This window comes from Ranitomeya variabilis, chromosome 3 (assembly GCF_051348905.1).
Source record: "Ranitomeya variabilis isolate aRanVar5 chromosome 3, aRanVar5.hap1, whole genome shotgun sequence".
In the NCBI taxonomy this organism is placed as follows: Eukaryota; Metazoa; Chordata; class Amphibia; order Anura; family Dendrobatidae; genus Ranitomeya; species Ranitomeya variabilis.
In genome coordinates this window covers 69640043-69654966 of record NC_135234.1, presented here as the reverse complement: position 1 = coordinate 69654966, position 14924 = coordinate 69640043, and the positions used below count along the sequence as shown (strand labels likewise).

Genomic DNA, 14924 nt, shown 5'->3' with positions numbered 1-14924 from the left:
CATCACCCCACTCCTATCTCCGCCAAACACCACCTCCTACCAACCTGGGGCCCGCAGCATCACCCCACTCCTTTCTCCGCCGAACACCACCTTCTACCAGCCTGGGGCCCGCAGCATCACCCCACTCCTATCTCCGCCAAACACCACCTCCTACCAGCCTGGGGCCCGCAGCGTCACCCCACTCCTATCTCTGCCGAACACCACCTCCTACCAGCCTGGGGCCCGCAGCATCACCCTTCTCCTATCTCCGCCGAACACCACCTCCTACCAGCGTGGGGCCCGCAGCGTCACCCCACTCCTATCTCCGCCGAACACCACCTCCTACCAGCCTGGGGCCCGCAGCATCACCCCACTCCTACCTCTGCCGAACACCACCTCCTACCAACCTGGGGCCCGCAGCATCACCCTACTCCTTTCTCTGCCGAACACCACCTTCTACCAGCCTGGGGCCCGCAGCATCACCCCACTCCTATCTCCGCCGAACACCACCTCCTACCAGCCTGGGGCCCGCAGCGTCACCCCACTCCTATCTCCACCTAACACCACCTCCTACCAACCTGGGGCCCGCAGCATCACCCCACTCCTATCTCCGCCGAACACCACCTCCTACCAGCCTGGGGCCCGCAGCATCACCCCACTCCTTTCCCTGCCGAACACCACCTCCTACCAGCCTGGGGCCCGCAGCATCACCCCACTCCTATCTCCGCCGAACACCACCTCCTACCAGCCTGGGGCCCGCAGCATCACCCCACTCCTTTCCCTGCCGAACACCACCTCCTACCAGCCTGGGGCCCGCAGCATCACCCCACTCCTTTCCCTGTCGAACACCACCTTTTACCAACCTGGGGCCTGCAGCATCACCCCACTCCTATCTCCGCTGAACACCACCTCCTACCAGCCTGGGGCCCGCAGCATCACCCTTCTCCTATCTCCGCCGAACACCACCTCCTACCAGCCTGGGGCCCGCAGCATCACCCCACTCCTATCTCCTCCGAACACCACCTCCTACCAGCCTGGGGCCCGCAGCATCACCCCACTCCTATCTCCTCCGAACACCACCTCCTACCAACCTGGGGCCCGCAGCATCACCTGCCGCCTCCAGATTCCTTCAGCAGCAATCTTGCCGCCTGTGAACTCCGCTCTGCCGCCCCACCAGGTAAGCTACCATAAAAGCAAATTATAAGACGCACCACCATTTTATTATGGATCGTTGTATTTCTACTTGTACACAGTTGATTTTGACATGTGAGTTTAGAAGCCGTCAGCAGAAATAACACATTCTTCCCCCTGTCCATAGTGTTTTATGGTAGGCAGCTAATATATGTTTGCACAATTCCCTAAGTGCAGGTAGAAGTAAGAAAAATCTTACTCTTGTGGGGGAAATATTGGTGTTTTATGGGTTTGGCTTTCTCTTCTGTCTTTTAAGAAAAACTGGTTTTGCGTGATCCGTGTGACTGGAGGAAGTGGTGTTGTACTCGCATGGTCCAGCTGGTGGCGCTGTGGTTTCACCTGTAGTAATGGCAGTAGGTCGCTGCGTTTTATCTTTTCAGTACTCCCATCACATCCGCTAATCTGTAAATGCCTCTTACAGGATATCTCGCATTTCTTTTAGGGTTTATTGGCTTCTGTTCAGGTCTATAATCTGGTTCCATATCGATCCTTGAACTCTTACATTTCCAACTCTCCCCAAAAGGCAGATTTCGAAGGGTGTTGTGGGTGAAGGACTGGTCCTGTTGAAATTTTACATACCTGATCCATTTACTGTCATGGGCACTAAAAAACACTGACGGTGGTGGTAGCGTTCTACCCTTTCCCTAATAAGACAACATGCATGCTCAGCTGAGTAGTGCATGCATGTGTGTGGGAGGAATAGCTGTGTAAGGTGTATATGGTAAGAATCGCGCACGTTCAGGTGAGAGATGGGATCAAAATGAGAATTTGCTATTAAAATGCTGCAAAACACGCACTAGAAATGATCTTTACCACCTATGGTGTCACTGGGGCATTTTGTAATCATGTCTTCTGTCTTGCAGGCGAGGGGTTTACGTTTCCCACTTTCTTACATGGACGCTCTGAAAGCTCTTTGGGAGGAGAAGCCTGTGTGTGTCAAGGATCTACCTCTCGAGAACGACTGTGACAAGGAAAACCTGGCAATCTCGCTGTGGTCTGAGGGTTTATTGGAGACCTTCCCAGCTTAAGAACCGAGCCTCTCCATCACCACAGCGGCGATCCTACCAGAGGAGATGAGTGTCGTCTCCAAGTAACACCTGTTTACAGCTGCTGCGGCCCCACAAAGGGTGCTAAAATCATGCTACAACCAAAAATAGATAGGAAATGTCTACTAGCTTCTTTCTACTGACTCAGTGATGAAGGAAATCTGGAACTGATCACTCGTGACAATATCGTGCCTTTCCACCAAAGTGTCCTGTACTGACCCCTGAGCAATGGAGGCCATGCAGGTTCTGGGAGTACAAAGCTATCACTGCCACTATGGGAATTACATGGGCTTTCACTGTCTCCGCTGAGTGGATGCAAATATGATTTTTATTCTTGGCTCGGATATGTAATTCTAATGAGTGACTTTTGGCATCATTGCAGTAGGACTAATTGTTATTACCGGAATGTGGAGTCCGTACAGTCACAAATTAATGATTAAGCAATATTTTCATCTCAAGTATGCACAAGGGTTAGATCTCGTGCACATGGCATGTCGGAAAAACAACCTGTAGGAAACAGAGCATTCAATTTATAAAGAATGCTGAACAAAAACGGTGCAATATCAGAGGAATCTGGAGATCCAGAAGAATCCCATAGTTATCTATGGATTCCCGATTACAGCTCTATACATGGAGGTTGTAGGGATCTGTAGTATGTGGCATATATATGATTTATAGTGAGCCCTTCACAATACAATCATGCAAAGATTCCACTTTTTCCAATGCAGGAACAGATTTGTTTATTTTTTTTTCCCTCATTAGTTAATTATATATTATATAGCACTATGTACTTACAATTGCTCATTTTACCTTTACACCCACTTAATTCTTCTTTTTTCTCTGCTATATATAGAACAGGAAGTCTCTTGTCCCTGCATTTATCATTCCCCTCTTCAGGTCCTGACCCAGCTGCTCCCTCCTCCATCCTGCCAAGGACTTTTTAAGTGACTCCTGACTCATACATAGCTTAGAAGCATTCAGCGAGTCAGTTTTTAATCACGTGATGACATAGACCTAATGGAAAAGAGAAGAGTTAACTGGGTAGAAAGGCAAAATGAGTACCTTTTATTTTTTTACGAGATCACAGTCAATATTAAAAATATAATTAGAAATGGTGCAATTTTCACACCGGTCACTGGGACTTTAAGACACTAACTTGCTTTTCTTTCGGGAAATAGACCTGTACATTATCAGTAGGGTCAGAGATTATTATGTCTTGTATTGATGCATCTAATGAGCGTGTGCAGAGATCATTGTTCAGGGAGATGGAGGAGGTCATCTGTAACTTCAGCTATTGTGTTTGGTGGAACCTGTGTTACCAGCTGTATATAGAAGTGTTACCTGTCACTGTAATCCTGCCTCTAATGAGAACATGGAAACTAGCTGCAAGTTCTTCCTGAAAGTACAGAAAGAATGAGTTTAAACAAGGAACGCCAGTGTGAAAATTGCGCGATTTCTGTTAATTAAAAAAAAAAAAATGTAACCCCTTCCTGACCAAATGCGTATTATGACATCATATCTTGGGTTGCTATCTTCTATAAGGGCTCAGGTGTTGAACTAGAATCATTATGGCAGATGATCGACATGCTGATGACTTGCCACAGCATTCTTGTGCCTGCTGCTACGATTCTCCTGTGAAGGTCAACTTGTAGCTGCCGTTCCTAGGAGACCATGATTTTTACTATATATTGCATCACTACAGTATTGCTGTATATACCACAAGTGATCAAACGAGGGTTCAAGTCCCCTAAAGCAACTAAAAAATGCAGTAAAAAAAATATACACTTCTCAAAAAAATAAAGGGAACACTTAAACAACAACAGAATATAGCTCCAAGTAAATCAAACTTCTGTGAAATCAAACTGTCCACTTAGGAAACAACACTGTTTGACAATCAGTTTCACATGCTGTTGTGCAAATGGAATAGACAGCAGATGAAATTATTGGCAATTATCAAGACACACTCAAAGGAGTGGTTCTGCAGGTGGGGACGACAGACCACCTCTCAGTACCAATGCTTTCTGGCTGATGTTTTGGTCACATTTGAATGTTGGTTATGCTTTCACACTCGTGGTAGCATGAGACGGACTCTATAACCCACACAAGTGGCTCATGTAGTGCAGCTCATCCAGGATGGCACATCAATGCGAGCTGTGGCAAGAAGGTTTGCTGTGTCTGTCAGCGTAGTGTCCAGAGGCTGGTGGCGGTACCAGGAGATAGGCCAGTACACCAGGAGATGTGGAGGGGGCTGTAGGAGGGCAACAACCCAGCAGCAGGACCGCTACCTCAGCCTTTGTGCATTGAGGAACAGGAGAAGCAAAATGACCTCCAGCAGGCCACAAATGTGCATGTGTCTGCACATGCGGTTAGAAACCAACTCCATGAGGATGGTCTGAGTGCCCGACGTCCACAGATGGTGGTTGTGCTCACAGCCCAACACCGTGCAGGACGCTTGGTATTTGCCACAGAACACCAGGATTGGCAAATTCGCCACTGGCGCCCTGTGATCTTCACAGATGAAAGCAGGTTCACACTGCGCACATGTGACAGAGTCTGGAGATGCCGTGGAGAGCGATCTACTGCCTGCAACATCCTTCAGTATGACCGGTTTGGCAGTGGGTCAGTAATGGTGTGGGGTGGCATTTCTTTGGAGGGCCGCACAGCCCTCCATGTGCTCGCCAGAGGTAGCCTGACTGCCATTAGGTACCGAGATGAGATCCTCAGACCCTTGTGAGACCATATGCTGGTGCGGTTGGCCCTGGGTTCTTCCTAATGCAGGACAATGCCAGACCTCATGTGGCTGGAGTGTGTCAGCACTTTGTTTCATTTTCCACTTTGATTTTGAGCATCATTCCAACTCCAGACCTCCGTGGGATATTAGTTGTGATTTACATTGATCATTTTTAGGTTTTATTGTTCTCAACACATTCCACTATGTAATGAATAAAGATTTACAACTGGAATATTTCATTCAGTGATATCTAGGATGGGGGATTTTAGTGTTCCCTTTATTTTTTTGAGCAGTGTATATTAAAATTCAAGTTGCCCCCTTTTTGTCCCCCATTAGAAATAATGAAACCAATAAAAATGTAGAAAAACCCCCCCACACAAATTAAAAGAAACATATTTGGTATTCCTGTGTCCGAAAAAGTCCGATCTATCAAAATATAAAAATAACCCCAAAAACTATGGAAGTTTGCTATACCCAAAATTGTGGTCCGAAGAATCATATTGCTAGGTCATTTTTGCAGCACAATGAACGTCATAAAAACAAAGCTCAAAAACTTGTAAAATGAAAAACACCAGCGCTCCCTTGTATGAATACTGTCCTTAGCAGCTGGAATCAGACAGCCAGGGGCCAAGGCTGACACAAAAGTAAACGATAATACTGAAAAGAATTGATACCGCGCTTCAATTCTTATTAAAGCTCAAAAACTATTGCAGAGTTGCTGTTTTTTTGTTGTTGTGTTTTTCCCCTGAAAACTCACATCACCGGAATTTATTTTTCCTTTTTTTTTTAGTAGTAGATTATATGGTAAAATAAATGGAATCATTCGGAACTGCAACTCATCTTGCAAGAAACAGTCCTTCGTGTGGCTGAGTGGAAGGAAAAATAAAAAAATGATGTTTCTTCAGAGACTGGGAGGGAAAAAAATAAGTGTAAATGAAAGTTGGTTGTGTCCATGTGGGGTTAATGAAGAAAAGCAGACATTGGCAAATCAATTTAAAAAAAAGTACATTTTGCAAAAAAAAAAAAAAGGGTATTCATTATCTGGGACATATGTTCTACTACCTACTGCTGTTTGTAACCCCGAGCGGATACAATGAGGGGCAGTGGTGGCAAAACACTATCATCATGCAGGGCTGTGGAGTCGGTAAGCCAAACCTCCGACTCTTCTATGTCCCAAACTCCGACCCCACAGCACTGGTCACTACTGAGCATGTACATAAAGTGCAGCACAGATTCATCTCAACTACGACCCCACAGCACTGGTCACTACTGAGCATGTACATAAAGTGCAGCACAGATTCATCTCAACTACGACCCCACAGCACTGGTCACTACTGAGCATGTGCATAAAGTGCAGCATGGATTCATCTCAACTCCGACCCCACAGCACTGGTCACTACTGAGCATGTACATAAAGTGCAGCACAGATTCATCTCAACTACGACCCCACAGCACTGGTCACTACTGAGCATGTGCATAAAGTGCAGCATGGATTCATCTCAACTCTGACCCCACAGCACTGGTCACTACTGAGCATGTGCATAAAGTGCAGTACAGATTCATATCAACTACGACCCCACAGCACTGGTCACTACTGAGCATGTGCATAAAGTGCAGCATGGATTCATCTCCACTAAAAGCCCAGACCCTTATATCAGGAACAGAACAGACATTTATAGGATATTGCAGAACTTTCCCAAATTCTAATGAAAACATTTACAGCAGATCCTGCATTGTACTACTGTACCCATTGAATATATATTTTAGGAGTCGAAGTCGCTCCATTTTATACCGACCCCCAACAAAGCGGACACCGACTCCTCAGCCTTGCATCATAGGTCAGTTCCAAAAGTGTAGCCCGCAGCTGGCAGACATCCATTGCAAACACCGCTGATACGTTATATATGTCTAAGATGCAGACACCTCTTTAAATTTTGCAGACGTGGGGAGAGGTACAGTCTGACAATGTGGAGTTTTGACCAAGGAGGCTTCAGCGCCCATTGCTCATATACTATATATACAGCTCTGACCATCATCTTTTTCCGAAACTAAACCGCTCTATAAGAGGGTGGTGCGGACGTTCGATTGGTGCAGCGCCATTGTGCCGTGTATCTCTATACGTATATTTGTACAGTTATGAGAACAGATCCATCATTATGGAAGCATTGTGCCATGATAAATGTAAGGGCTCATTTTTAAGGTTTTGTGCTGTAGGGTTTCCATGTAAGTTTGGGTGATGTGTTACTATGAACCATACATTGCAATTTTGTAACACCGTCATTTTTCCAAAACTAGAATTTTGTGTGTGTGTATATATCGCTGTACCATTCTCAGGTTCTACTTTTATCTGAATAAATGTAATAAAGTCATAAAGTGTAATTACACAAACTTTTCGTGTCCGAGAAATGCCAGAAGTTTTGGTTAGTGGACGGCCGGGTGCTAAGACTCCTCAGCCATCTCTAATCATTTCCTTTTCTTTTGGAGGGCCAAATTCTTCAAAGTGGTGCACATGGGTTATCAATTTTGGAGAACATAAAAAAAAATGCTCTTTATTTTTTCTTTACCTTTTTTTTTATTTTTTTTATTTTTTTAAGTAAAATGTTGCAAAAAAAAAAAAATCACATGTTCTGCTAAGGATTGTAAAGGTTTTCCTGTAAATGCAGTTAGGATTATGATCGTCGTATTTGCAATATTCGCCAAACATAGCCGAACCCAATGGGAGTACAGATGAGCGAATATGTTCGGAAACGATCATCAAATATAAATTCTGCATGAATAAGGTACAAATTTGGCAGGAATATGGCACATTCAGCAATCGTTTTCCGAACATATTCGCTCATCTTTACTTACAGGAGGCAGAGGAGGATGAACACACATGGGAAACATGTAGGCGGGAAGGTGCACTGACCTGTTTAACCATGCCAACGCGGCTCTGCATGCTGTGTCTGGTTTGAACAGTCTGTCAGCAGAAAATGACTGTTTCTTAATGCGTATGATTAATGAATTGGACTTTACTCCTGTACTAAACGGATGAGTGAACCAACTTCATCAGTCTGATTTTTTTGTTCTAATGATAGGTAGTAGTCTGTTACATGAAATAAGATGGCCTCCTGTAGTAACGTAACATTGAACTGCTCCGAGGACGTAGTACTTGCACTTTGGCCAATTTTCCAAGCTGAAGATGTTGTGCATGCACAGAGGAGCGTGCCAGCGAGCCCCTTCCTTCCTCTTCTTATGTCATGGATTCCAGGGCAGTTTTCAGCTCCATTCACTTGGCATATCCTAAATCAATTCATCACATTTTCCAGGAACTGTTAAGAGCTCTGGAAGACCGTAACTAAATAAATGACATCATGGCCCTTACTGGAGGACGGACTGCATGCCTCACATTACTGCTCTTCCAGCAGTCCTGTTATTTACAGAGCCCTTAGTGTATATACTGGTGATAGATCACTGTCATTTCATTCTAAACTTTATATGCTCTGAACAATTTTTCCCGATGTCTGTCTTGAGACAACAACCCCTATAACTTGCTATATATTCAACTTTCCAAGTAGTTCTCATATGCATATTTAATTTTCCGGAGGAGCATGTATGGCATATAAGTCTCCTCACTCTGACATGCCAGGCCCGGCTTGTCACTCTCCACAAGGAGAAGCCTTACCCCTTTAGATCCAAGCAGTTTTCAGAAATCTTTAAAAATGACACATTATTGATGTTGTAGTTGGAAGAGAGCGTGACTTTCCAGCTCGGAGCCAAGAATAAATGCCTACAAATATAACCCTTTGACTGCTGCATTAGGTTTGATCCTCACACACAAATGCCACGTCTTGAGCCCTTTATAGTGACCCACGTCTCCAATTAGATGGTACTATTTTATTTAGACAGCCATAATATGGCCATATTTTAGCATTTATACTTATGGTACCAGAAACCCAGCCAACTGTGGGGTAATAACCAGATGTATCGGCATGATCGAGGTCTATAAAGGGCATGTCCATTAGGATGGGCTGGGATTCTCAAATACTAAGTATGGAAGTGTAGATCGGAGTGTATTCGGCCTGTTAGGCGCAGTATTTCTTATTCTCGCCGCTTGCCCTGAAGGATAAAAAGAAAATTCCCATAGTTCTGTCTGGGAAATGTATTTATGTATGTATGTATGTATCAGTCCCAGGTAGAAGACTGGATTACAGGTTTTTTCGGTAAGTGTACTGGTCCCAACTTGTCATTATCAGACCATGGTCATCGCCATTTAAAAACCTAAATAAATGTTTCCTGATAACAGAAGCCTGCACCACTAAGGGCTCATTCAGACGTCTGATTTTCTCACATAGGAGAAAAACAAACCAATTATTTTGATCAGATTCTGATCAGAGTAGGGTCTGAGTGTCATCCATTTTTGTCGTATGTGGAAAAATGAAAAAAAAAATGTTTGACTTGCATTGCTAACTTTGTTCCAGCCCTCGGATCAAAACCAAACATGTCTTCACGGTCATGTGAATAGCCCCATAGACTATCACAGGTGCATGGAAAACACGGATAGCAATGGTATGTGAAAATCAGACTTCTGAATGAGGCCTAAAGCCACGTTCACACATTCAGTATTTGGTCAGTATTTTACCTCAGTATCTGTAGCCAAAACCAGGAGTGGAACAATCAGAGAAAAACTATAAAAGCAACACGCCACCACTTCTGTATTTATCACACACTCCTAGTTTTGGCTTACAAATAATGAGGTAAAATACTAACCAAAAACTCCGTGTTTGTGCGTGGCCTTAGTCTAGTGCGTCTATGGTTAATACAGGAAAGATATATATCTTGGTACCGTGTTAGGCTAGTTTCACATTTGCGTTAGAATCCGCAGCATTTAATCCGCAACCGCAAATGCAGGAAAAACCTCATTGAAACGCGTACAAACGCAGCGTTTTTTAGATGCATACGTTACTGCATGCGTTTAAAAAAACGCTGCTTTTTCACGCTTTTGCATGCGTTTGGGTTTTCTGTACGCATGGTGAAAAATTTAACAGGAACAAAATCTAGATAACCAGACACCGCCAATGGGACTACAGTGGGTGTGTATTATGGGATATCTATATATAGACCCTTGCACTGCTGAAATCTTCACCGTTTGCTACTGTTTCATGTGTCATGATGGATCTTCGCATGGAGGGCTTTTATTTCAACCTGGATTTAAGCATCAAGCTGTTTCTTGCCTGTGCGTTTGCTTGGGAGCAACAAAGAAATAGAGAACGACAGACAAGGACATGGCGTTTTTGGAGACACCCCATTATTGAACTACGTGAGAGCCGTGGAACCTATCACACGCTATATGGTGAGCTTAATGCCAAGCCGGACAAATTCACACAATATACCAGGATGTCTCAAGACTCTTTCCGGGAATTGCTTGGTCGTGTCCAAGGAGCCATCCGGAGACAGGACACCCAGCTCTGTAGAGCGATTCCAGCAGAGGAACGTCTCCTGGTTACATTAAGGGACGTACTAATTCTAAACAAATGCCAGTCATAATTATTATTGGTCTGCAATGTATTATTTGTATTTTCCTTTATGACTTTAGCTAAACACCACCATAAATGGAATTGATTGCAATTTTATTTTTTTATATTTATTTCAGATTTCTGGCAACTGGAGAGAGCTTATCATCCCTCCACTTTCAGTACCGGCTTGGAATTTCCACCCTGTCTGGAATAGTTGCGGACACCTGCCGGGCTTTGTGGAATGTTCTCCGGGATGAGTTTATACCCCTACCCACGGAGGACATGTGGATTGAAATTGCAGAAAAATTCTGGAGTGCGTGTGATTTCCCCAACTGTTTTGGAGCGGTGGATGGAAAGCACATACGCATTATCAAACCCGCCAGAACTGGAGTACTTCAACTACAAAAAATATTTTTCAATTGTGCTCATGGCAATAGCAGATGCGGACTGTCGCTTCATCGCCTTGGACATTGGAGCTTTTGGCCGTGGCAATGACTCACAGACTTTTAAGAACTCTGATATGGGCCGACGTGTGTATGGAAGAAATTTTAATTGTCCACTGCCACGACCTCTCCCCAACACTCAAGGCCCACCGATGCCATTTGTTATGGTTGGGGATGAGGCCTTTCAGATGTGTGAAAACTTACTGAAGCCATATTCCAGTCGGGACTTGAACCACACTAAAAGGATTTATAACTACAGACTGACCAGGGCCCGAAGAACAGTAGAGTGTACCTTTGGCATTCTAGTCTCAAAATGGCGCATTCTTGCGACAGCCATTAATCTAAAAATGGAGACAGTCGATGAGGTGGTCAAAGCCTGTGTGGTTCTCCACAATTACATAATGGCTAAGGAGCGACCCAACATTGAACTGGATGAACAAGTTGCAAACCCATTGCCAGATTACCAGCATCACCCACTGCGGTCAACTGCTGAAGTTGGCCACATGTGGAACCAATTTGCTGCCTATTTTGATTCAGATATTGGATGTGTGGCATGGCAAGACAATATTGTGTAAAATTTCCTGTTGGGATTGGGCCTGTACCAGTTATGTTTTAAATGTTAATAATATTTTTTGTTAATAAAATTCGTGTTTTGATATCTTGACCGAGTCTCCTATATATTTCCTCTAAAAACCACTTACCGGTATGTTGTTAGTGGAAAGGTAGTTGACGTCATTACGTCCTGATTCTGTTCTGCAGTATCTATTGGACGCAGACTGAAGATACGATGGAGGTATAATACAAAGCAGATCTACACTCAAGTCAGGTGTCATAAATAATGAATTCATGATGCACAAATAACAGCCTTATGAATTCACTATTTCTGACACCTGTCCAGGTGAGTATAGATATGCCTTGTATGACCTACATCGTCTCTTCGGTTTGTGTGAAATAGATTACGTACACTGAAGAAAAAATGGAGGTTATACAAGGCAGTTCTCTACTCAACAGGTCAGGTGTCATATATATTGAGTTCATGACGCAGAGTTTTGTGCATCATGAACTCACTATTTATGACACATGACCTGTTGAGTATAGTTCGGTTTTGTATTACCGCCATTTCTTTTCAGTCTGCGACACAGATTAATCAGACTTAAGAGATTATGGAGAAAATACAAGTTATATTTATTTTTTGCCACCTCATAGCTCTATACCGAACACACAAAGCTGCAGTCTTGTACTTCATAACTACTGGAGCTATGATTTGGCAAAAAAATATAGTGTGCGGTGCAGTGTTTTATTAGGCGCACAGTGTGTTGCCGGCGGCGAAATACACAAATAAGCAAACATTATTGGGGGCAAAAAACATTAATATTTATAAACCAAAAAAAAAAATTAACTGCGCCTGCTTGGGGTAGAGTGATGGAACTGGGGGGTGTGTAGCTGTGAGGCCTGGCTAAGTGTGGACAACGCAGGGGTGGCAGGAGAAGGGGCAATCAACGTAGTGGGATCTGGGAGTTCGGGGATGGGGCTTGACGCATGAGAGGGCTGAGACACACTGGAAGGGTGAGACAAACCTGACATTACAGACACATTGGGAGGTGAGGGGGGAAGAATTGAGATAGTCCGCTGTTTTTCCATTTTTGGGATCGGCGCTGCGGTCTGGGGAGCCTCGGTGGGCTCATTTCTTGCGGCCTGGTCATAGTGGCCGACCTGGCAGGGTCCGTGTGCCGCTGCTGCATGGTTGCGGTTGGAGGTTGGAAGCCCATGCCTGGGTCCTGCTGCATGGTGGTGGGGAAGGCCATGCCAGGGTCCTGCTGCTGTTGCATGTTTGTGGTGCGGAAGGCCATGCCTGGGTCCTGCTGCTGTTGCATGGTTGTGGTGCGGAATGCCATGCCAGGGTCCTGCTGCTGTTGCATGGTTGTGGTGCGGAAGGCCATGCCAGGGTCCTGCTGCTGTTGCATGGTTGTGGTGCAAAAGGCCATGCCAGGGTCCTGCTGCTGCATGGTGGAGGCAGTGGAGGAGGTCCAAGCAGGAGCAGCAGTTGTCGTGGTGGTGGTGGCGGTGGGCTGTCCAACAGCACTCGGCATGGTGGTAGTGCTGTAGTGGTGTCTGGCAGTGCTTGGAATGGAGGTGGCCGTGCAGTGGTATGCAGCAAAGCTCGGTATTGAGGTCAAGCGTGACAGTGTTGGCACAGGTGGATATGCCGCCACTGTCTGCTGAAAATACCGACTGCTGCATAGCCTGCACGTAAGCAGCATTGCAGGCCTGCATGACACTAAGCTGGAGATCAGGAGTAAGGCGTTCCGACATGCCGTTCAATTTGATTGAAAAAATAATGTGATGGCCTCTGGAGGTCGGCTTTCACTTCGCCAAGGCTTTTGGTGACCTCCTGGATACGTGTATTCATATTGTTTATGGCACTATCCAGTCGGTCACCCATCGCCTTGAGTCCATCATGAAAGACCGAGCTCAAGTGCAAAAACTCGGGCATGAGTGACCTGTCCGAGGCCCTCTGCCGTGAAGAGCCAAAAAAAAAAGAGGCAGAGGGCTGGGACAGAGGAACACAGAATGGACCAGCTTCCTGGTCTCCAGTCTGTGTGGCAGGCCCACTTGCTGCAGCTCTGCTGGAAGGCTGGGACGGGTCCGTGGCTGTTTGATGAAGGATCGCTCCAGAACCGGGGTCAAGAGTGCTGTTCCATGTGCTGTGAAAAAAGAAGAAAAAAACACATTACTACCAAACATTTACAATAGTAAAGCGCCAACTCCTGTGGAATAGAAAAATACAGATTAGACAATCCATTACACCACAAACAATACTTACATTCTCTGGGCAAGGACCGGTCTAAAAAACGCAAGGATGCGGTGATACTTGTATTTGCGGATCCTTGCTCCAGAACTACTAGGAAGCTGGCTCTCTTGACGAAGGTCCTTGTTGAAGCGATCCTTCATCGAACGCCAACGTGTTTTGACTTTGAGCACTGTTGAAAAATATAAATAATAGTTAGACAATGTACTTTTGACTGTGATCACACAACTGTGTGTGATGAGAGAAACTCTCAAGAGTTCAAGAGTTTCTCTCATCACACACAGTTGTGTGATCACGGCCAAGGTCACTGCTGCAGCACACTGCATTGCAATACTTACAAAATGCATTTCGGACCCGAGACGGGGCGTTGTCCCAGCCATCCCACATCGCTTTGGCCACCTCATTCCATAGCCGCTGGATTGTCACGTCTGAGTGCTACAGAACCCGGGTGTCCCTCAACGGGACTCGCTCATGGACAAGGGAGATTAGGAGGTCATTTTCAATGAGGTCTTCATCCCGTTCTGGAACCTAAAAAATAAATAAAGACATTAATGTAGGAGACATTAACATAAGGAAAAGAAAGAAAACAGAGACAGAAAACTGGCAGGAATATTGAAAGTCAAGGAAAACAGAGGAGTCAAGAAGAAAAGAGGAAAGTAAAGAAATGAACATTCAAGAATAGTAAAGTGAGGATACAATAAACAGTCAGCCACGTATACGTACACGTTGCCGCCTTGCCACCCGACCGTGAACCCGCTGCTCCTGCTCAGCCTCTGCCTCAGTGGAAGAAGTGCTCTAAAAAAAGGGGAAAAAAATTGTCACATGTGTAGATGTGACAGTGAATACTTACCAATCTGAGGAGTTGAGTACTCACTTCACTGACATGTTCGGCTTGTGCAGGCCCAGGACGTTGCTCCTCCACAGAAGAAGATGACATTCTGATGCATGCAGAAAGAAAAAAATGCGAGAAATTAGGACATGTAGAGACAGAAAATGGAAAATAAAGACATTGGCTAGGATATACTCACATTGTTCAGTGTCTTTTTTCCTCCAAGGTTCTTGCCTGCGCCTGCTCTGCTTCTCTGTCTGCTGGGTAGTGATCTGCAAATGTCCACTCCCTCCCTTTATCACCTTGTATGTGTGAGGTGGCTAATCAGTGTCTAGACATGTTTTTCTGTGATGCAACGCATGCGTTCACAAACGCAAGCAAACGCATGTGCTTGCGGCCGC

General features: G+C 45.0%; 2 protein-coding genes across 2 annotated transcripts in view; one reads left to right on the top strand and one right to left on the bottom strand.

Moving 5' to 3' along the window:
• The window catches only part of RIOX2 (ribosomal oxygenase 2), a 106451-nt gene extending 102770 nt beyond the window's left edge, over window positions 1-3681 (top strand). The window contains exon 10 of the mRNA XM_077294113.1: window positions 2034-3681. Coding sequence (XP_077150228.1) covers window positions 2034-2198 — 165 coding nt within the window. The 3' untranslated portion in view covers window positions 2199-3681. The remainder of the gene's footprint in view (window positions 1-2033) is intronic.
• Window positions 2671-14081, bottom strand: LOC143817616 (uncharacterized). Its single transcript, XM_077299106.1, has 5 exons — window positions 14033-14081; window positions 13710-13866; window positions 13452-13590; window positions 3558-3612; window positions 2671-2723 (listed from the first exon to the last, which is right to left on the bottom strand). The coding sequence occupies exons 1-5, from the start codon at window positions 14079-14081 to the stop codon at window positions 2671-2673; spliced, it is 453 nt and encodes a 150-aa protein (XP_077155221.1).
• Window positions 14082-14924: the final 843 nt, after the last annotated feature.